At 35.6% G+C, this 24,244-nt stretch overlaps 1 protein-coding gene across 6 annotated transcripts in view; it reads left to right on the top strand.

The window, feature by feature from the left end:
• Positions 1–24,244, top strand: part of AKAP6 (A-kinase anchoring protein 6) — a 257,113-nt gene that overhangs the window by 196,443 nt on the left and 36,426 nt on the right. For all 6 annotated transcript variants that reach the window (XM_063160393.1, XM_063160390.1, XM_063160392.1 and 3 more), the window contains exons 10-11: positions 12,208–12,354; positions 15,789–16,013. In XM_063160393.1, coding sequence (XP_063016463.1) covers positions 12,208–12,354; positions 15,789–16,013 — 372 coding nt within the window. The remainder of the gene's footprint in view (positions 1–12,207; positions 12,355–15,788; positions 16,014–24,244) is intronic.

Raw genomic sequence — 24,244 nt, 5'->3', positions numbered from 1 at the left:
TTTAGTCTAGTGTGAAATAGAGTGTTAAGTAGTTCTGAGCTCAAAAAACATATTGTCTTGGACAGAACAGTGGGCTGACTATTGGAAGACTTGTGCTCTCTCCCACATCAGAGACCTTCTCTTCCTGGGGCTGTACATGGTGTCCATCTGTACCTCAGTTTCCCATTTTAAATCAAAAATAATATTTCTCTATCTCACATGACTGGTGCAAGACTGCAGTTCATTGAACATAGCAAGCTTGGGCCTGTAAAAGGCTGCATTAGGTATACCCTTGCTGGTGGCCCTTTGAAAGAGGCAAAGTGTCTCTCCTAGGCACAGCAGCTGCTGGAGATGCAGAGAGACGCTTTCAGCATGTCCTGCATTTAGTTTCCAACATTCCTGCACAGATCTGAAGTCCATAGTCACATCACAGTATAACAGCAGCAAATTTCTGCTTGTGATGGTGTACAAGCACACTTCACATGCTCCTTGGAAGATACAGGGGTCTAAGAGAGGGGGCCCAATGCCTCTGCAGGTAGCCAGAGGTAGAATTTGTCTTTTTCCCTTTTCCCATTATATGTGTGATAGTTCCTCTCATATTTATAGCTTCAGTTTTGTCTGTCTTAAATTATTTAAAATATTTAAATATTATTACATTCAGAGACTCCATTTTTACAAATGAACTGAGAGTCTAATTTTCTAAGACTGGAGGTTAAAAACTTTGTACAATTTATCATTTATATTAGCTTTTAGAAACAATGACCGCTGTGATATAGTCCTTTTAATATTATTCAGCAAATGTAGTGGTGTTGTTAATGTTCTAGAGTTGAAATAGATCTTGGAAAAAGTTCTATCACCTTCAGGATTGTCTAGTTTTTGCTGAAGAAACATAGAATTGTCCTGTTTTGATCACCAATGAGGAAGATGGAAAGCATCTGTGTTAAATACTCACAGGTCTGTCACGGCGTTATCAGTCTCAGGTATTCTGGAAAGGTCTAGTCCTTAGTTCTTGCTGCTCAGTCATTTTTATATGCTTAGTTTGTTTCAGGGACTATTGAACTTCCTATTGATAAGGCCAAAAATGATCATTGCTATTGCATTTGCTGTCAAAGCTGTTAATAACTTAAAAATTGAAATATTTTATTTAACTTAAAATACTCCAGTGACATTTGTGAGGTGTACAACTTCTTGGCAACTCTTCTAATTTAAAACATTATCTGTTTGAGGAAAACATATGTTAGAAATTTTTAATTCAGTGATAGGAAAGACACTAATGAAATATGCATGTATGAATTTTGTATTGCATAAGTTTCCTCTTTCTTGAAATATGATTAAAAGCCAAACATCTGGATTATGTTTAAAAAGCTTGAATTTCCAGTTTTCAGAGAGATTCAATCTATTTTGACACTGTACACTTAGCCTTAACATTTTCAGCATGCTGTTAACATTACTTGATATTGTTAAAAAAAAAGTTCAGGTTTAAACAAAGTTGGACTTCTATTGCTAAAAATGCTATCTGAAATAGCTTTTTTCTGCAGCATTCACACAGCCATACTTTAGGCTGTGTCAGCAGTTCTGTTATATATTTGCTCTTGAGAACAGTTTGTATTTGATCATAAAAATAACATTCCAAATTGAGAATATTTTTTTCTTTTGTATAAAAGAACTATGTTTTTTCTTAGAATAATATTAGAAATGAAATACTGAGTTCTTAACAACTTATAAAATTCTTCTAAAATGACATTATTTCGTTGTAAATACTGATAAGGTTGGGGGTGTAGGATGCCAAATTTCTCCTTTTGTTTTAGTAACATTAATGTGTACTGGCAAAGAGAATCACTGTTATTTGCTGTGTCTCTTGAAAGTTTCAGAGTATGGCTGTCTGCAGATGAGCATAAGCAGTTAACTATGACTTACCTTTTAATGTGTTTCACAATAGTTTTGATGTCGCTGTAATGGTATTGCTGGAAGAGGACTTGCAGCGTGTGCCAGTGTTTTAGATAGTGGAGATCTTTTAGCACTTCCCATGGACCTGGTGCATGTCCCAGCTTTGACATAACACAAGGGACATTGTAAGGAAAAAATCAAATAGCACATTGTAAAAGCTATAGCTTTCACTGTATTTAATACAGTACAGGATGTACATTTAAAATAAAAATAACATTTTTCATTACAACTATAGGGCAAATTGAGAAATCTGCTGTCAGCACCCTTTCCAATCATCACTTGGATGGGCAGTCAAACAGGTGTAAGTTCTGTTGTGCAGGAAAAAGTTCAATTACTTTAAAAATCACATTGGTACTCTAGATAATACAGATAGTGGAAACTGAGATCCACATGTTCTGAGGCTGGAGACTGAACAAGCCAGATGCAGAATTTTTCTGACCTTGACTTGGGGTCTCTCACCAGCCTGTGAGGGCTGTAGTGCTGTTGTCACAGGCCATGGATGACTTTCTTTTCTCACAGTTGACAAGGTCTAGTTATTTGCATTACTAAAGCCACTGTGCCTGAAGCAGTGTGTGTCCTGATCTTTGTGGAATTAGCTGTGCCTTGGTGGAGACTGAGTTCTGCCTCTGTTGATCTGAGGAGCTTCAATTTCCATTTGGATGTTTTTCCAGCAGGAATCCTCTTCTCCCATGAAAAAATATAGCAAATAGGTAAGAAGATGAGGATCCAGAGATATTCTACCCCAAACACATCCCAGTGATGTTGCTGGAAGAGTGAATAATTTATTTGTAGATTTTCAGTCAAGCTTCTCCCATGGAAGGATATTACTGATCACCATTAGCAATCTAGCAGGGTAACAATGGAATAAGGACTTCAGAAGAGCCAGTCTGTGAAAGATAAATGCACAAGAACATCCATTTCAAAACAGAATGATGCATGTAACGTACAGCCTGACAATAGTAGGTGCATTTGGAATTAAATCTTTGTCTAGAGGAGTTCCAATTTTGTGTTTCATGCATACTGCAACAGCAGGCAGAGCTTAGCAGAAGAGAGGATAACAGGTTATAAATTATTTTCTTTGAATATCTCAAAAAAATCTCCATAATCTTACAATGTTGTATTTTAGTTTGTAAAAATGTAAATGTAAAAGTGCATCAGTATGAGATTTCAAGAATATCCAGGCAAGGATGGAGCTGCAACTACACCTTTTTTGTTTCCAGGCCAATCTTTTTCTCCAACTTCAATTGCATTTTCTGCTCAATGATGGACTGACTGTAGTAATACACCAGTGTTTTGGAATCTCCCTTACTCTGTGGGGATTTTTTTCCCTCAAAAAACTATACCTGAGCATTAACACAACAGTATAGTAGCTATTAATTTCTAAAGAGCACCATTTAAAAAAATTGATATTAATTATCCAGGCAACTACATACATGTAAATTTAGCTAAATCGATGTCTAATATGTTAAGCATGTCTGTTGGTTCCATCTGTATTTGTCTATACCAGAAGTCCCACCTCTGGTGCAAGATATGAAAACAAACTCAAAACCAACAGCATTGTTGCAATCAGTTCAAGACCAGTCTCAGAAATTCCTTCATAAAGCAGCCAAAGATCCCAGCAAAACACATAGTTTTACAAGATTGATGGGTTGTTAAACATTAAGTGTACCAACTCTGTGGCTTTACCTGAAGTGCACCATAACCTGTGCAGTGGCACCATGTTCTAACATACCTGCCAGGCTTTGCCTTTAATTGTAGGTGGGTGGCCAGCTCGGATTTAGTGCGCTCTTATGCACCTGGTGCTGGATTACCCTTGCCATATGAATTGAAAAGACTGTATTTTGGCTATGTGTTCTCAGAATTTAATTATGTTTAAAAACTGGTTAATAGTATAGTAAATAACTGGTATGGCTACAAAATTGCATTCTGAAGGTAATGGGATTGAATTTCAATGCAAGTTGACACTCAATTACAATTTCCATATATCTAGTGAGTAAGCCAGTTCTTGGCTGCTATATTAAGGTGGATGTCTTCCTGCTTAACTGAACACTGTGCAAGACAGGCCAAATGCATAATAAAGCCAAATCAAGGCTTAATACACCCACTCAGATTTTTATTGTTTGTATAAAGTAGTAAGCTTGCAGAACAAACTTAGGAATGTGGTTTTTAAAAAATTAAATAATCAATATTTGAGAAAAATTCTGCTATATTTAGAGTAACAAGGCTTAAAAAAAAAAAAGAAAGAAAAAAACCCAAAACAACCAAGCCTTTTAAACTTCTTACTGAATTACTGCCATCAGCCAGTAGATCCATGGGGCTTGTTCGGCTAAAAGCCACAACAGACTTTGTAATGCAATGATGTAATCTTGGCTTTGTGTCATTTATATTCAACCTAAAAAAACAATTTTCCTGAATAGACAAGCTGACAACAATATTGTTCGGTGTTGGTTTTTATTTGGATTGTTTCCAAATGATTCATATGCCTCCACAGCAACACCCCATGCCTGCTTGAGTTTTTACTCTGAATTCCGAAGTTTCCCCTTTTTCCTCGCATTTTATTTTGCTTTTAAAGTCCCAGTTATGTTTGTGAAACTAACCAGCTCGGCCACAAAATTAGGATGTATCTTGCAGAGTGCATTCATTTTACTTTTTGCATATTTTTCCCGAGGTCATGTCAAGGTTAGTTTGAATTCCATCCTACATTAAGACTTCTTTCACAGCTATTTAGCTCTGCAGCCTGCGCCCCGCTGGGGTCTGCCCCTTGGGCACGTCAAAGCTTCAGACCTGACAAATCACACACAGATGAAGCTGTACAGTTTTTTAAACAGTTTCATCACTAACGTGGGGTTTTTTTGGGGTTGGATTTTTTTTTTCCTTTACACTACAATTCTCCCATCCTCCGCCCCCCCCCCCCCCCCACCTCCTCTCCAGCGGAGTTTATTCTCTGAATTGCAATATCCTGAAGACTGATTTCCATATGGAAAATTCTCTTGCTCAGGCGAGTTGTAAAATAGAAATGGCGTTGTATAGTATGTGCCACTCACAGATCCCCAGAAACTGAAAGCACTGCAGATCCTCTTTAATAACAAACTATAGCTCCTTGTCTAGTATCTCTAATCATATTGTCAATGCCTATTTGCACAGAAGAGCCTAACACTATAAAGGCTGATAAATACTCAAAAATTGTCATCCATACTGTGAACCTGTTAGTTATCCAGGAGAGCTGTTAGTAGTTCACAGGAATAAACTTCTGTCATGCTTGGGATTACTCAGATGAGTAAATGTTCATCGGTGTCAAGAAATGACGTTGTGCTTCAGCAGCAATCCTTAGGGGACTTAGGAAATTTTAAGTGGGTGTATGTGTGTGTATATATATAATTAGCTTCACAACTATCTGCAGGGCTTTCACCACCTACGTTCATGCACAGACAGACCCACACACTCTCCATGTATATGTCGCTGCATAAAAATGATTTGAAATGTATAATGCAGTTTGCAGGTTAAAATAGAATTTCTAAAATTCTTAACTGTAGACTGCTATCTGTTTTTTAGCATTTTGTGAAACTAATGGTGCAACACCATTTCCTGTTTAATTGATGAAGTTAAAATGCCTGGCTGCTAATGAGTGTATTAGCAAACAATATACCCTTAACAAGCTTAAGCAGCTCAGGATTTTAAAAAGCAGCTTACTGTCCTCCTCATTTTTATAAGACAAAATGTACTGCCTTCCACAAATTGCTTGATCGACTGATGAAGTACTATAATTATAGTTGTATTGCAGTTTTGACAAAGCCACAATAACAGATTGTAGTTTAGTCCCCACTCTAGGCACACAACTCTTTGCATTACAAAACCCAGTTTTACTGGTCTAATTCTTTGAGAGAACAAAAGGCACCTGGAGATGTTAACTATATACTAAAAGAAAACTTGGAATCTTGGAAATAATAATATTGAAGCATGACTTTTCTTCTCACAGTTAGTTCATTGGGAATGGTATCTAATGAAGACTTGTCTAAAGGCTTGCTTGTTTGGAACTAATTAAAGACAGATATCCTAAATAGAAAAAGGATCATGGGAATTACATTAGGTGTCTGGAGACTTGTTATTCTTTTGGTACTCTGAGTAGATTGTGGAAGTTGTTAGGGATTCAAGAAATAAGGCAAGCTAATAAAAAGTTCTATTTTTCTGGTTATTGGCCAACTATTGTATTTTTGTTTGCAATAAGATTTGTGCCAACAGGCTAGGGGCTTGAATAAAACATTTAAACATTTGTGCATTAACACATTATGGTGAAAAGAGAGTCTTATGCTTTCACTCGGTGCATTTCAGCCTTCAATTAATGTGAAAGCACTACAATGCCTATGCAACTTCTCTTGCCTAGTGGTGCACCATTTATCATTGCAGTTTTACATTGACCTTGACACCCACTTCATTAGAATAAAGATTGTCTACCATTTAGGTTACATTGTTCCTCTGCACAGAGACCCCATGCAAATTTCTGTTCAGATAGAAGAGCTGTGAGCCTGTCAGAGGTCATCTGCATTAAATGATTGCAGCTATTTTCCAACTGCTTCTTTTCATTCTACTCAATTCAGGCTAGGAGGATCAATCAAGCCCTCTGCCTGAAACAGTGGGACTGCTGGGAATATAACTGTTTTTGGTAGTAGTGGATATGCCCTAAACAGTATTAAATATTTAATATAAATTCATTAAAGGGCGCACAAAGTCTTCAAAAAGATATTACATATATAGTAAAATTTAAAGTGTTGGGATCAGTTTTCTTAAAAAAAAAAGGCAGAACAATGAATACCAACTGCATAATTTTTTAATGTAGGCAAAATTCAGTTCATGAAGTTGCTTAATATTTCTTTCAATGTGTTTATTTCTCAAGCTGCCAGAGAAGGAAATGCATAGCAGACGTGTAATCTGCATTTGTTAGTTTCTGAAACATAAAAACCTCAGGTGTCTGTAGGGGTTTAACATGAAAGTGCTAAGATTTGTTTTGTCTTATAGGCGTGCACCCATATGCACATGCACTCTCACACAAATACATTTTGTGCTGTTGTGCTTATTTGTAGGGGAAAAAGGCAAATGGAAATAAGTTAGCACTCTCCTTCTTGAGTTTTCTGAGTGATATAATTGGAATTAAATTATTAATGGGAGATACTTAAAAAAGATTGTTTTATGATCTTCTATTACAGAATTTGCAATTCATTTTAATATTTGTAGTTTGATTTATATCAAAGATAATGCAATCTATGTCCAATTAACAATACATAGCCAATGTAATATGATTTCCAGATCATGCAAATGGAATAAACTAGAAGAGGAAAAACTGATTCTTAACCTCAGATGTAATTTGCTGTGTGAGTTCTGGCAATTTTAAATGACATTGCACTTTTTAATTTTTCCAAAGGCTCAGCAGCAAATTTATCCCAATCAAGAAAGCCTATTATTAATTTACAAGGACAATTGTAGGAGTCTTTATAATTTCTCTGTGCAATTATTTGCCATAAATTGCTAATGCAGAAATACATGAAGTTTGAAAGAAACAGAAACTGCTTTTCATCTAGACAGATCACACTGCCCAGATCTTGAATGTTGTCCAGAGGTTCCAGTGCTATTGACAACATAAGAAATATAACTAAGCTTCTGGACAGTGTCTAAAATGTTTCACACTGACAGTACCAAAAAGGTAGAAGCATTAAGAGCTATTGTGAAGGGTAGGCTGGCCTCTAGCAGATTCCTTCACTTTGCTTGTATACAGCTGAGCTTTGGACCCTGGACTTTAGAATAAAAAGACTCTTTGTTCACCACTGAATGGCATTAGGCATGGGCTTCCTAAGGGGCCACCATGAAGCCTAGCATGAAGAGTGCAAACATTATCCAGAAAGCAAAGTGAGAATGTGTGTGAAGAGATGATGGACAAATATTGCTATGTATGCATATATATATATATGTGTGTGTGTGTGTCTATATATATGTATTTATTTATGTTATGTATTTGGTGAATTTTGCTTGCAAAATATTGTTTACTCAATTTTTTGCATTCAGGATATTTTGCAAATTTGAGCCATTGCTGACTGTGCATGCACGTGCAGACACCGAGGGTATATGTCTGTATTTATTGGTATCTGCCACAGTCAAATCGCCCCAAAAGGCAAATCTTTAAAATGCAGAATTTCAATGCAGGTAAAACTCAGGTTGCGAGTCACTCAGTTGTGATCTCAGTTGTATATCCTACAGTGCCATGTGACTGAAGATACTTTGTTAGCATGCGAATGATGGAATGCAGAACATCTACAAATAGCACACCCTTATTTCAGTAATGGAGAATGTTCATTGGCTTAATTCTTCTGTACTTCGTAGCCATAGCTCCACTGTGTGTTCAGTATGTCTGGTCTCTTTTCACTATAACCAACAGAAGCACCATACAAAAGTCTTACAATGGATGTCTTAATCTCTCTGTGTGCTTTTAGAGCATTATTTTGAATTCCATCATGCAGGCTTTTTTTTTTTTCTTTTCTCTTCTGAAGTTTTATTACAACAACAGAATTCCCAGGGAGCTTTAGGGGCAAGGTTCGCATAATATTGCCCTAAAGTTTTGCTCAAGGGGTGGAATCTGCTGATCTCCTGATCATCTTTTTGTGGTGTTTCCCTTTCTGAAAGATGCAGTGCGCAGTCTTACAGAGTTGTTAACTGTGTACAGATTTTTTTATTGTTTACCAGACAGTGCACATCTACGAACCTTTCATGATGATTTCTTTCTCTGACCTCTCAGTGACTAGGCATCTTGTTCCTTAACACCGAGGGAGGCTGAAAAATGCTTGAGTTGCTCAATGTGTGCCTTCTATACCAGTTTCAAAATGGCTTATTCTTCTGGTTTCCATGGTGACAATTAACACTGTTACAAGGCATTGTTCCAGTCTCCATTTGGACAGAATTTTCGGGTGTGATTTTTCACACAAAAAATGTTTTATATAATTTTTTAAAGAAAATAAAAAAGAAAAAAAGACACAGTTTAGCATAAAGTGTTGAAAAATGTGTCTCAATCAGCCTGCCTTTATTTCTTAGAATGTTTTTATCAAGGGAAATAAGGTTTTAACTTGCTTTGTTTTAGAATTCAACTTCTTTTGGTTTAAATATTTTTGCCAAACTTCTTAATGGATAAATGGTACTGCATTTATTTTAACTCCTTTCTTTGTGCTTCAAGAAGTATTGATCGTATTGAGAGAGAAGGAATAAAAGGCCAAATTCTTTAACTTACATAACAATGTTTTGGATTTATTTAGTGTCCTCGGGCACACAAAACCAAGCACACAAGCACGCCACTAATCATGCTGTAAATATTTTGCAGTTTTTACAGTATTTTTTTGTTTGGGTTTTTTTTTTCCCAGTTTATATGACAGGTGTTGTGGGAAATTAAATATTACCCATTTATTTATTATTGTGGTTGTTGCAAGAAAACTGTGACCTTAACTTACTTAATCTCATTTTTGACTATTAAACAGTAATCTAGATCATAAGATCCACAGACTGTCACAATAGAGCAGTCTTTGCTCACTTGAAGCTGAGGAAAGAATGAATCTGAAGATTAAATTATCTTCTCACCACAGGATTAAGTAGTCCTACCAGACTAGGGTTGTGCAGCACTGATAGAGCTGGTAGCTAATTTTTCCATGCAACTACTCAGAGTGTAGGTGTTTAATGGATTAAAAAAATAGCATTAGCAATAGCATCTCATGCTATCAGTTCTCAAACCGTACCTCCTTTACATTAAGCTCTTCCCTTAACCTAAAATATGCACTGCATATTAAATATCCAGGAGTGAAACAGTACTGACTCTCAGTCATATACCACTGATAATCAACTGAAATCTCTCATCTTTTACTGTTACAGTATAATACCTTTTCTGTCAATCAGCAATTTTGTCATGCTTGTTTATACATTAGGTTACACGGTGACAAAGCACGTACATAAAACCTAGCTTATTTAGTTTTTAATATAATAACCTTTTATAACATCTGTCACAGTGTTTGGATTATGCAGCACTGAATTATTTTATCTAGTCCAAAATTAAATGACATATCTTCCGTTCCTAAGTTAACAAGAGCATTGAAACATGCAGTGTGTTTTATTTCGCCATCAGTCCTGCACTGCCCAGGAACATCCCCAGCCCAGGCAGCAGCCAGTGCCAGCCTGGAGCAGGTGATGAGCAGTAACTGGCTGTGCCTGCACCAGTGACACACAGCTAGAGGACTCCCTCAGTCTATTAATTCACTTGACAAAAGAAAGGGAGTCACACGTACTGGGTTTCAGTGCCTAGCAAATTGGACTCTGGATTCCCTTTGATATTACATGTACTTATGGAAATAATTATGCAAATCCTTTTCGGCTATATCATCTTTAAATAGAAATCAGATTACATAAAGAAGATTGTAATCTCCTCCAGCAGCCATTCTAGCCGAGAAGGCAATAAAACGGGACCAGGAATCATACTTGTTGAACACATCAGTCAAATAAAATGGTGCTGCCTCTTGGGGTCCAGCCCTAGTGCCCAGCCTGGTGTAGGCGCTGCCCACAATTGTACACATCTCAAACCTCAGCCACAGCACAGCGAGTGTCAAAAGGCAAGTTCTTCATAAACAATTCCTTGGGTTTTACCATGCATATTCATGCAATTTTGGATACGCAGACACCTGATCAGTGTTCATTAATAATGAGAAATGGTTTAAATCACCTCATTTAAAACATTTGCTCTATGATCCACAAATGACTAATATTTGCTGAAGTTTACATAATACAAATGATGTGCATGTGTTGTGTAAATGAGAGATTAAAATATGAAACTAACAATATGCAAACATATGCATGGAAATGCTGAGAACCTGTTAGCTGAAACAGTGATTTCACACCTTTATTATTTTCTTTAAGCTGTCTGCAATTGTATTTTTGCTTTGTTTTCCTACAGAGCATGCTCTTGGATCTGGCAAAGGCACCCATGTTTGAAACATTCCTAATTTTCGTTTAATTTTTATATTTATCCCAGTTATTAACATTTTCAGTATGAGCTGCAATAGCAGTTTTCTTGACTGAATTTGAAGCAAAGAAAGCTTAATGTTTAGGAAGCAATTTTCTAATAGCTTTGCATAATTTATGTAAGTCTTGTAAACACCTTTGCAAGTATATATACTGAGCTCTCTTCTTTCAGTAAAAGGCACATTTTTGGCCATATCAGAAGTTTCATTTCAATAAGTCTTTTCACACTTAATTAGCTTAACTGTATGGAGGATATGTATATGTGGATGCCTGTGTGTTAATTTTTTTTTTAAATTTACTGTACCAACTATGAAAACATAATTAACCACTATAGTAACCATTATACGTAATAGTTAAGTCAGGTTTCCAGAGAATACAATTTTAAGAAAAATATTTGTTTTCTAGTTTGTCTGTATATTAGAGCACATTTTTATACACTATGTAAATAATATAGACCTAAATGTTTAGAAAGTCCTATGAAAGAATATCTGAAAGAACCTTCTAGTTTTATACCTGTTTTCTCTGTTCTTTTTTTTTGTTTGTTTTTTGACAATAAATAACAGTGCACAAATAGAAGGTATTTTCAACTTGAAGAAACTATTGGACTGTATTAACATTGTGGCTGTTCTCATTTGTTGGCCAGTTCACTGTTCCTGTTGGTTGATGCAATAAAAATCAAGTAACTGCTATTGTGTTGTAGGGGAACTATTTCTAATTGTTTTTCGAAGGTCAAGCTCTCACATTTTCTGACCCATGTGTGACACAGAAACCACAATGGGAGAGAGAATCAATAAACTCTAGAGGAAACATAAGTATGAAATTATTTCCTTGGGGTTTTTAGTTTCATTTTGGTTTGTTTTACATGAAGAACCTCAGTGTTACTTGCTGAAGTAGCATGTTTTAAAAATAAGATACCACTAACCTGAATGAGACAGAGGCAGATCAAGCTTCAGATGGGAGAGTGTTAGTGGATATTAGTGTACAAGTGAATATTGTGAGAGAGTGAATATTACTATGTGTAATCAATTGCTAACCACCTGTACAAATGTGCCACCCAGAACTCTATGTGCTTGGTAACCAAATCTCTTTTGATATGTTATGAGAAGATTGTATGCTTAAAAAAATAAAATGAGAAAATGTCAGATGGAGCATGATCATAACTGGGCACATACAATTAAAATTTATTTTTTATGGAAAAAAATCTCTACAGCAGCTAATACTATGCATTTCTTTTCATTTTAGAGATACAATGTAGAAATGTCAATCAGGCACCCAAAAAAGATGGAACTGCTTAGTAAGGTTGAAGCTCTGAAGAAAAGTGGTGTTTTACTACCAAACGATCTCCTTGAAAAAGTGGATTCAATTAATGAAAAATGGGAACTGCTTGGGGTATTTGCATTTTTATTACTGTTTGTGGGTTTTGTGTACATTTTTGTGTGTTGAAGTACACTGTCTGTCTGATTTCTAATTTGGAGCACAAATATCTCTCTCTTTCAATCCACCACGTATATTTCAAACAAGCTACTCATTCTATTATAAAAACTCCATAGCCTTTTCCTTTTCTGTTGATTTTTTTTATTCCATGCTTGTCTCCTGTCTAACTTTAATAATTTTAGTTCTTTAATACATAAAAAATGTAAGTAAAATATGCCATGTATTATGGGTATGCACCAAGTCAACTATAATGCAGTATATCTGATATACACTGACTGTCATGCTTGAGTGAATGTTAATAGAATTTATTCTGAAGGTACATGTTAGAGACATCTACTGTTTAACTATTTACTATACCTTTAAGATGAAAAGTGGGGTTGTCACTGCATATTTCAGGTCACACTGATGGCTCAAAAACAAATACACAGATTCAGTACAAATCTGCATACCTGAAGCTGAGAATACAGCCAGGATATGTTTCATGCTGCTGTATTCATCTCACTTTTGACAAAAGCCAAAAAAGTTTCATGTAATTCATTTCACGCTATGATGGGCTGGGTCTCAGCCAAAGAGTGAGATACAAGAATCTGGCAAAAGGAATATAGGGATTCTGTTACCCAGAGACCGGTGATGGCACTGTGCAGGAGACACTATTGTCCCATTGTTGTAAAACAGCTGAGAGAGAGAGGTCAAACTATATATTTTTCCATCCACTCCTCTCCTTAATTGCCTTCACTTCAAATCAAGGGTAAGATAAATTTATAAATTACTTTAAATGATTAATTATAGATGTGTGATATTAGCAATACAGTTACATTGCATAATTTTGCATGCTATTATCCTAGTTTAAAAAATATTTCTAATACATTATTAGTAAGATATACATGCAGCCTCCCAACAGCATTTTAAATACTGACTTAAGTCACTTTAGGTGATGTGGTAATGCAATAGCCATTTAAGGGTGGGGGTTTTAGGTTAAGCAGAGTTGCTTCTAATCAGTTGATTCTCTAAATGTGCAAATTGTCAGAAAATGTTAAAATTTGCCTTATGAGCAGTGAGCTTATTACTTTAAATTTTAATCTGCAGCATCACTATAAGCATTTTGAACTTTTTTGATTTTTAATAAATGTACTGATTTAGAAAGGACTTACTAACCCAATCTTTTGCATCTGATCATGACAACTTCTTTTTTTAAATAATTTTAGATGTAAGCCTTACATTTATGAATTTCAGTGTATTTAATCAGCTTAGTGGCACTGATTAAAGCTGGTAGGATATCAAACTATGAAATAAGATCATAATTCTTAAAATCTAGGAAAACTGTCTTAAAAATTTTGAAGCCCTTTGCTTCTCAGTATGTTAAAATCAAAATATACCTCCATATTAAGTTTTGCCATTAATTTCAGCATTTACAGAAAAATAATATTACAGTGTTTCTGGTAAATGCAGTTTCATGAATAATAAGCAGAGTTTGATGGAGTTTTGTTTAATTTAATAAAAACCTCTGCAGAAACTAACAGCACTAGACATACTGTTTTAATTGGCATGATTACATTTTAATTGGCATGAAAAAAAATTAAAGACAAGGATTTTAACTTCTAACAATGGCAAAATAGAGGGATATGGTTTTTAATATTACTTTCATCTAAGGTGAACACTGTGGAATGGAAATACATTAGAATGAAATGTCAGTGGTGCGTACAGTTTAATCTGTGAAATTTTGTCCCCTGTGCTGAATATTACTCTGTCTCAATTGCATATTAAACAACCCTATCAAGGCAGGCATTGGCATCTGCTGTGCTGACACAAATTGTGAATTAAATGAAATTGATGTCCTCTGTCGTATATTTATGAAGACGGACCATTCTCTGAAGTATTCTGTTTATGAAGAATTTATGATTGCAAACTGTTCCAGAACAAAAAAGTGGCAATAAATTCTTTTTTGTGACCCTACCCTCCAAGGGCATTGATTTCACCTCCTGCTGCTACTTTTGTTGCAGCATAAAAACAATAGCTAGTGCTGGATTCCACTGAGGGTCTTCAAATTATCAATATTTGCACCATGAAAATAGAAGGGTGTTGCCAAGAAAGCATGTTTTCAGTTATGATCTCCTAAAGATGTGATTTACAGAATGCCATGTAGCAGATTAATATCTGTTGCTCTAATTTTATTTGTGTTTTAAAGCGTATTTTTGGAAGCTAATTTCATTGTTATAAATTATATTCCAGTAACTTTTATAGCATGCACTTCCAGCAGACAGACATACTGGGTCACCTAAAACTGTATCTTCATGTTACAACAATTAACCACCACTAATTATCAGTTTAAAAGGTTATTGGATGTGAGTGTCAGTGTATATTCAATATTCTACAATCAGTAACACAGATCTAGTGCTTATAATAAGTGTCAGCCTGACAGCCTCTTATAGGTCAGATAAAACACTGCTTGGCATATGAGAAGCAGGCAACAGCACATCTCTCTTCTGATGTTAAAGGATTGCCTTTCAAAATACTGAAAAGGAAGATAAGTTTCTATCCCTGGCCTCTTCAGAATATTCATTAAGCACCCAGCGTCCACTATCAAAATGTTATTCAGTGATTCTGTTATTAGAAGTATTACTTTGAGAAGCTGGAGTAAATTAGTTTCATTAGCAGTGGCAGACAAACGTTTCGTCTGGTCCATTATCTCAAAGTGGATTCTTAACACGGAGAACTGAAATTTGAATTTGGTTGCCTAAAAAATTGGCCTTATGTTCAGGAACAGTGAGGATTTTTGGTGTCTGAATGAGTTCAACCACTTAAAAACAAACCAGCTTTTGTGACCTAACTGTTACTCTATACAGCCTCAGGGCTACATGAATGAAAATTATAACCTAACTGTTCAGACCTCAAAAAATATCTCAGTGTTTCTCCAAAAATGTTAATGCTACCTTGGATAGGAGTCTGGTGAATTCAGTGATTTTCATATTTTCTGTTGCTGTCTAGAAACCAGTAACTCTTATACTGGTTATATACTGGTATATACTGGTCTTATACTCTTAGCCATAAGTGTCTGAAGTCACCAACCAATTCTGTAGACTAACTAGTTTACAAAGTTATGAAAAATTTTGCTTCTTCTGTGCTTAATTATTCTTAGTAAACACTAATTTATAATCCTTCTAGCAAAGTCAGTGACCCAGAGAGAACAGCAGAAGTGAGAAGCAAGGGTAGGAAGATTGAAATGTATTGAAACAAGGAAACAAGGAATGAAATTGAGTGATATTAGTCATAATTATCAAAAAACATCTCTAGTTATTTAAGAGATTCTTATTGTTGCACATTAACCTATATATGTTTTGGTACATAAGACTAATCTATGGTTTGTTTTTTTTTTTTATCTGATGCATTAGAAAACCCTAGGAGAGAAGATCCAAGACACAATGGTAGGGCACAGTGGGTTAGGTCCACGTGACCTGCTCTCGCCTGAAAGCGGCAGCCTGGTAAGGCAGCTGGAGGTCAGGATCAAAGAGCTGAAAGGGTGGCTGAGAGATACAGAGCTTTTCATCTTCAATTCCTGTCTGAGACAAGAAAATGAAGGAACAATGAATGCTGAGAAACAACTGCAATATTTTAAGGTAATAAAAAACCTATCATAGCTTTCGTAGAGAAACTCTTCTTTATGGTGGGATAAAATATTTATCTTTAACATAACATAATGAAATGCATGTATATATTTAATGATATGTTTTCATTTTTATATATGTGTTCACTCATTTTTATTTTATTGAATCCTTACAATAATATTTATAATTATTTTTTGCAAAAGAGGTTTTTTGAGGGCTAATTGCACCACGATTGTAAAAGCAATAGTATTCTTTCCTTCTACCTGAATGTAAAATGTACAATCATCGAATGGCTTGGGTTGGAGGAGACCCTAAAGATGATCTATTTCCAACCCCAACCCCCCTGAAATGGGGAGGGGCAAAAAAAAAAGCAGCTGAATTTTGTCTCAGAAAGCTTCACTCCAAACTTCACTCTCAGCATAAGGTAATTAAGGTCTTGTGTGATCATCAGTTTAATAACCTGTCTGCACATATGAGTCAAGAACAGCCTATCTGAGGTAACAATTACAGTGAGCTAAATTTAGCGTACATGAGAAAACATTCAAGATTGTGGTGACTAGATATGTGGAAAAAACATATAGACTGTGAGATTTGCATTAATCTAGGCCACATCCTAAGTCTAAGCCTGAAGATTAATAAAAAAGAGGGAAAAGATTGTAGTCACAATGCTTTATTCAGATGATAAGCTCTTTCAACCAAAGGCCAGTGTTCAGCTTTGCAACTGACTTAGTGGAGGTTGCATCTTTTGTTCCATTCCCTGTAAGTATTGGTAACATTCAGGAAAGAGGGCTAATTTAGCAAACATACCTGGCAGAACTGTGCAATTTTCTTCTCTTCATAGTTTCTAAATAAACCCTCACCCAAGTCATCATTACAGGTCACTTTACTCTGCAAGTGATCTTTGACCAAAGAATAAGAAAGGAATCACAAGTCATTGTTGAGCTTTAGAGGTAAAGAGGTTTTTTCTCTTCCACTAGTACACCAGGGTGTCTACGCCAACAGCAGTCTCAAGGGGATGGACAATTTCTTAAATATGCACCTCAAAGAGTATGCTGCCAACACTTCTAAATGTACTTTGTTTTGTACAAGCATTCAATAAAACATCAGCAGAAATATTATTTTCTTCCCTTTTAGTCATTCCTTGACTCTTCATTTTTCAATAATGATGATTAGTGAGAAGGGTGTGCCATTGCAGATAAAGCCAGTGGTTTTCAGGTTCCTGAACTTGTCCATTTGAAAGCAATTTTGAGTTTTCTTATGACATCAATACTATTTTTTAATTATTTGGAGTCTTCTGCTAATGGGGGAAAAAAAGTCATAGTGATTCTGTTTGATCTATCAGTAAACTTCAAAGCAAGTGATTAGGAAGGGCTGTTGATAGACCTGCAGAACTTCACAGCAACAGGTGCATATTTTCCGTAGGAAATGCTGGACATTTTTATTCCTGTAGAAAATTATGGCATTTATTTAAGTGCAGAACTATGAATTTAAAAATCTAATTTCAGGAAAGCTTTATTTAAATCTAATTTTTTTTAATATTTGTATACACACACACACACACATACAAACAGAGTAGTACTATGCCAATCTTACATAGTTTGTGCATAAAACTCTCAAATTAAATATTTTTATGCATATATGATATGATATCATGCCAAAAGCTCCAGAGATGTTAAACAGCATAGTGTTATCCACCATGATGTAGCCAGAGTATTTCCTTACTTGGTTGATTATCTATTAATTACACAAATAATACATTAATTATTTTCAAAATGGTAGCCATTAGAGTATAAAAAATAATTACCTATCAAATATGGTGAGAGCACATAATTTTGTCATATATATTGAACCATCTTTGTCTCATTAAATCTGAAATTCACTATAAGTAAGTTTTCCATTCTTCACTGATCTCCTGGGGAAGTGTATGAAAGAGAAAATGGATATAATTAACAATACTGCAATGTATAATACATATATTTGAGAGAGAACATTTAGAACATTTTCAAAAACATTAGCTATGCCACTAGTAGAAAACCTGCTGGGGTTTAGTTTGACTTACTTTCCACTTAAGAGTTTAACCTTATTACTGCTTTCACTGTGGTAAGTGAATCATTGTTTCTTAATGGAAATTTACTGTGATGCACCATCCCAATACACACAGCCACTGTACACAGGGAAACATTTTTAATAAAATAAACTCAACAATGCCATTGATTTTCATTCCATAATGTTATGCTTTAAATTACAGTTATGCCTTAGGAAAAACCGTTATTCCATTTTTGAGGTGTTCTCCTTCCATTTTGCAATTGGAGGGTGAATTGAATGCAGTTGGGACCCAAGATGAGAGTGATGTGGTGGGAGGAGTAGTTGTTAAATTCACTAGTAGGAAACTATTTTGACTTCTTTTTCTTTTTTATAGAAAATCATGCCATACAAATTTGAGTGTTCTTTTTATTAAAGAATTCACTACTGCATTATTTCCTTTTGGAATACTCCTGTGTAATAATAATACCTAGAATTTCTATAGTACTGTCCAGTCAAGGAGCTCTACATGCAGCACACACATTACTGAACTAAGCCCCACTAAACATTTAAGGTAGATATTATTATCATCACCTTTTTAGAAATGAGGGAAATAAAATACACGGAGATTAAATGACTTTTCAAGGTTTTCACAGAAAGTCAAGTGTAGCATAGCTACAGCTCTGTTCAAGAGGGGAGAAATAATGAACACAAGTTGCTGAGCTGTAAACGGGGAAGCCAGGGTGTCTGTTGCAACACAAAATGTAAACTAAGAAAATAAAAATTACTTCCAATTCTTGAGCTCATCATAGTAATAAATATATGTTTATTTTATTTACTCATGCTTTTTATTCCTCTTTAAGTCCTTTGAGTTCACGTTTTCTAGCTTTCCACAGGAAATGATGTGGACAAGAACCAGAATCTTACTTTTTAAATGAAATCCAAAATTCTCAGGTAAACACATAGTTCTAGCCCCTGAAATACCAGATATAATGAGACTAATAATTGGCACAACCAATTTTCTAAAATAACAATATACAGCTATTTTGTAGGTCAGGAGAGATTTGGAGCTGTAAAGAATGAGAAGCAATAATAAAAAGAGTTTGCATTCTTTCATGAAAGTTTTTACCAAGTTTCATTTGAGTAAGGTCTAGCCAGAAATTTATGTGCCTGTTAGCTTGTCAGTAGAAGTGGTCTGCCACGTTTCTTTTATGTGTCTGGGACTTCAAAAAGCATGCTTTTTTCTCTGCAAAATTCCCTCAAAAAGCAGCAAGAGAGCCTAAATAATTGGTCATATATTTTTGTCACTTGCAATAAAACTTAAGACATTAAGTGTTTTGTACAGAGAATGATCAGCTTTCAAAAATTGTTTTGGGTTTGGCTCATGGACCAGCTGCTTGAGAACAAGCTTAGACTTGTGAGTGCCTGTCTGTCTCAGAATCCCTTCTCAATCATGTACAACTGGGAAAGCCTCTAGTGTTTCCAGAAGCAAGATTTATAAAGGACCTTGTTCTCTTTCTCCTCCAAACTGAGATGGGGAACAAGATTTTTCCTCTTCAGAACAGGATTTTAGCAGACATTTTAAATTGTGTTTGGCAAAAATAATGTTGCATTTCATGTCATTTCCTGATCTGGTTTTATTTGAAGCAATAAGCAACATGCTATATAGAGTCATACCTGTCTCTTAAATCTTTGTTTGTGTCTCTAACAAAAATAGTCTTGGTTTTCAGTAGTACTGAAAACTTGTGGTTTTCATTCACTTCAGTCAATATATCCATTAAAGAAATCAGACTACTTAATCATACAAAACATGTTGAAAATTTTTTCTCATTTGAAATTTCTAAAAGTCAACGGTTTATTGAATTCCACAGCTAGTATTATTTGTAGCCATTTCTGCTTACCTTGTAAACAGTGTAAATTATGTGCTGGTTGTAACTATTTCTAATGACTAGACCCACTCAGAACTGTAAGTTTTCATCTTCCACTACATTTATGACCTGAGCATACCAGATGATGTAGTGTCATTTAAAAAAAAAAAGTTTTTCTCAGCAACATCTCTTATATCTCCAAAGCCTAAGACAACTGAACTTTCTGATTAAATAATATAGGTTGCATTGGTAATTAAGAGTCAATATGTCTTATGATACTTTTTATATTTACTGAAAAGTTTGTAGAAGAGTCAGCACTGTACATCATACAAAAAAAACCAGTTAAATGTACTTCAGCCAAATAAAACACAAGTGAGTTTGGAAGCATTTAAAATTATGGCCAAAATGAAGTAAAACTATTAATGTTGAATAAAGGTTTGGAGACTCAGAAATTAAAGAAAATGCTGGCTGTTCCTACTGGTGGCAGGGATTGCTTTCACCACTGCATTCTGGATCCTTTACAGTTTTTAGAATGATGTTTCTGGCAGAGCTGCAATCAAAGAATTAGAGAATTTCAATATGCATGTAACAAAAGTATGCAAAACAGTCTGCCACAGAAAGTCCAAAAGAAGTCAAGCTGGATTTAATCCTTTTCACACCTCTATGATGGGAAAAAAATGTTGTAATAAATTTCTCAAAAGGAGTGTGACTTCAGAGACCTAAAACTTTTCACAGATGAAAAATTCTTTACCCAAATTTTGTTTGGATTCAATTTTAGCAAACAGAAAGGCATACAGTACTAAATTGTACAGAGCCAAGAAGGACTCCAAAGTTGCATGTAGCCTAATGCCTCTTACAAAGGTTTAAAGTGAATTCAGACTGAATTTCCATGACCCGCCATCCCAAAGTAGCACTTCTGTGGACCACTGAAATGGGAAGCCTCATCTTTATAGTAAAGCAGCTGTACATACATATTTTTTGGCCCTAATGTAATACATGGTTATATCTCTAAGTTGATTTAATTTACTAAAATATCAATGCACAATGCTATGTATGTATGCAAATGCACGTAAACACAGAACACTTAGATATTTAATCTACCTCAGATTTTTATTTAATATACTAATTACTGAAAAAAATTCGCTATGTGTTTCAATAAGCTCTCCCTATTTAAGGTAACACTGATATGACATCGAATTCCCATTTAAGAATAAATGCTTTGCTGAGATAGCAGCTGTCATTCCATCATCTCATTTTGGCTTGAATCCTGAACTGTAAATTCTGAGGTTTTTTTACAATGTTACTTACTTTCTGATTAACCAAAACATCAAAATTAATCTTAAAGAATATGTAGTTGTCTAAACCTTTTTTTTCCCCCCTCAATTGCTCCCTTTGCTGGGACAAATGAAGAGCCAGAAGAGCCTCTTGACTAAGACTGGGGTGTGGGATGGAGGTTTCTCTAGTCATAGGAAGAGCTGAGCTCAGCAGAGCTCAGATACAGCACTCTACTGAATGCTTGGGTGGACAGAGAATGACCTAGTGGCTAATTTTAGGATAAAAATTCATATTTTACTTATTTCTTAGGTCTATTTTATGTACTGTCCCCTTATTTCTGATACACCAAGATGTTTGTCCTGCAAACAGTAGAGGCATGTTAAAACAGGCTTGCTACAGGGCAGAGATCTTCTCTGAGTTTCTTTTCTAGTAATTGGAAGGGAGAAAAGTACTTTTGGGATGCAATTAAACCATTCTGGTTTAGGCATCCAAAACCAAAAAACTGACAATTTAGGCTATGGAGAAGAGGTACTGTACCTCAGAATACCTGCTTCTAAATTACTGTCTCAGGCTCACATTTTCTATTAGTTCAGATGAATCCCACTCAAGAAATTATCAGGAGTATCATTACGACAGAGGGACTTGGGGATGAGACAATTGCAATTCCGCTTAGAATGATTTACTGATATCTGTGAGGTTCTTCTACACTAATTACAGGTTTATTTATTTTCCAGAAAGGTTAAGCCCAAATTTCTCTTCCAGTCCTCCTAGATGTGCAATAGGGTGCTCATTTGAACCATCTTATTAATGGGAACTATTGAGGGGGTAGTTGAGCCCTTGTCCTTGTCTTTCTTACTATACTGTGAGGATCTATTTTTCATTCTTTTGTCGTGGGTAAGCTTGAGAGACTTGAGGTCTCACTTAATTTGAGCAACACAGAAGATGCTGGCCTACAGTGGAAGCTGTTCCAAACTGGCCATTACCAAGTAAAGCTTGCAATTTCATAGTGACAAAGGGCTTACAGTTCCTTTCCCAAGACTTTCATATCAATGACACCTACAGACTTGGAGCTTTATTTCCCCCTCTAAGTCATGGCCTCTTGAAGACTCATATGTGTAGAAGTAAAAAACGACTTCTTTTGAGAGAACATTCTCAGTTCTATCACTTATTATTTTCATTAACGATTGAAGATATAATTTGCTTTTTCTTCTTTTGATCCATCCAAATGATTCCTTGAAAATAAGACTGCTTATTGTTCTGCTATTGCCTTGAAGACTTATTTACAGCAGAACCAGAATCATTCTCTTCTGTTACTATCAACCTGGAAAAGGAAAATGAGAAGAAAGCAGAAGATGAGTAAAGAAAACAAGAAAGAAATATTTCCCCTAAAAATAAGCCAGGACTGACTTGCACTAATTTACAGAGAGGGTTGGTACTTTGGTTGGCCTCAAAGCTTTACCTTTGTTACTGATAACATGTAGAAAAACAAGTACAGCATGGACTGGGTATATAAGACAGTTAAGAAAAATTCACTGCACTATCTCCATCAAAGTTCACTTTGTATTACTGCATGTGATTAGATGATTTATTTGACTATCTATAACTGCCTCTTTAGAGTCATAGCATTGCATTTTCAGGTGCAAATCTATCCAATATTAGTGGATTATTGATTGAATAGTGTCTCTGGAGCCATTAAACTCTACTAATAAGATTTTTGTTTAATTGGTGGATCATGCTGAAAAATTTTTCCAAGTTTTGTCTTTGTATGTAAGTTAAAAGATCATAGTCCCAATAGGGAGTATTTTTATGGACTGTATTTACCTGTATTAAAGTAAGTACCTTTATTTATACTGAAAATTAATTTCATATTGCCATGAAATCTATTGATTTTAGTAGAATTTGCAGGGTAATTTATTATGAGTAAGAATATGAGTGTAAGAGAACAGGTCCTCAGTATACATTCCTTTGTGTTTATTGCAGTCCTCATCAGGTAAATTATGGATCACAAATATGAGATGTCAGTCAGCAATGGGATTTGTAGACTAGTACCATATTTCTAGGGTCAGGAGAGTGGCTTAGATAATACTTGCTGCATAAAGTCAGTGGGAAAAAAATATACTATGTGGATATGCTCTCTCAGGGAAGAGGTGCATTTCCTTGTGTCAGAATAAAACTGAAGGCCTGGCCCCTAATCTGGTGGATTTTCTCTGCATTTTGTCAATGGCCGATGGTGCAATGTCATTCTTACGGAACCACCTTTCCCTTTGTCACATTGATGCTTACTTTCACATTTTGGTCAATAAGGGGAGCCTCATTATGTTCTAAGCATTAGTGAAGGAAGAAGTGAAGGCCTCTTTCATGGTCCTCTTGCTTTTCACTCCAATCTTATCATCCAGGCAGTGTAAATATGGCACTTGAAGGCACAATACTATGAGTACCTCTGAGTCTCTAAGACCATCACAGCAAGCAGTCACCATAGCCAGACATCTGGTTTTTGATAACCCTTAGCTTTTTGTCTGCCATTTACAGTTCATCCTGACCAAATCACTGCTTCTGTCCTTCCTTCTAATTCAAGCCCTCTCATAGTCCTGGGACTAAACTGTGTGTGTCAGTCATGTCCGTCTAACTGGTACAAGGGGCAAGTTAGTATTAATTTAAAACTTAACATATTTATAGAATCACATAATAATAAATTTTAGAAGAGACCTCCAAGACCATCAAGTCCAACTTTTGGCTGAATACCACCATGTCAACTAAACCATGGCACTAAGTTCCTTTCACATAGTCGTAGAGAGTGATACTCTGAGCCTCCTTTCCTTCAAGCTGAACAATTCCAGCTCCTTCAGCCACTCCTCATATGATTTGCCTTCCAGACCTTTCAGAAGCTCCGTTGCCCTTCTTTGGGCATGCTCCAGCACCCCAATGTCTTTCTTGGAGTGAGGAGAACTGGACACAGGACTTGAGATGCAGCCTCACCAGGGGCAAACAGAGAGGGACAACTACTTCCCTAGTCAATGTGATCACTTGTCTTGATCTTATTTACTAGGTTAGGTACTGGGGGAGCTACCCTACATCTGA

The sequence above is a fragment of the Melospiza melodia genome, chromosome 6 (assembly GCF_035770615.1).
Source record: "Melospiza melodia melodia isolate bMelMel2 chromosome 6, bMelMel2.pri, whole genome shotgun sequence".
Lineage (NCBI taxonomy): Eukaryota > Metazoa > Chordata > Aves > Passeriformes > Passerellidae > Melospiza > Melospiza melodia.
This window is presented reverse-complemented; position numbering and strand designations above follow the sequence as displayed.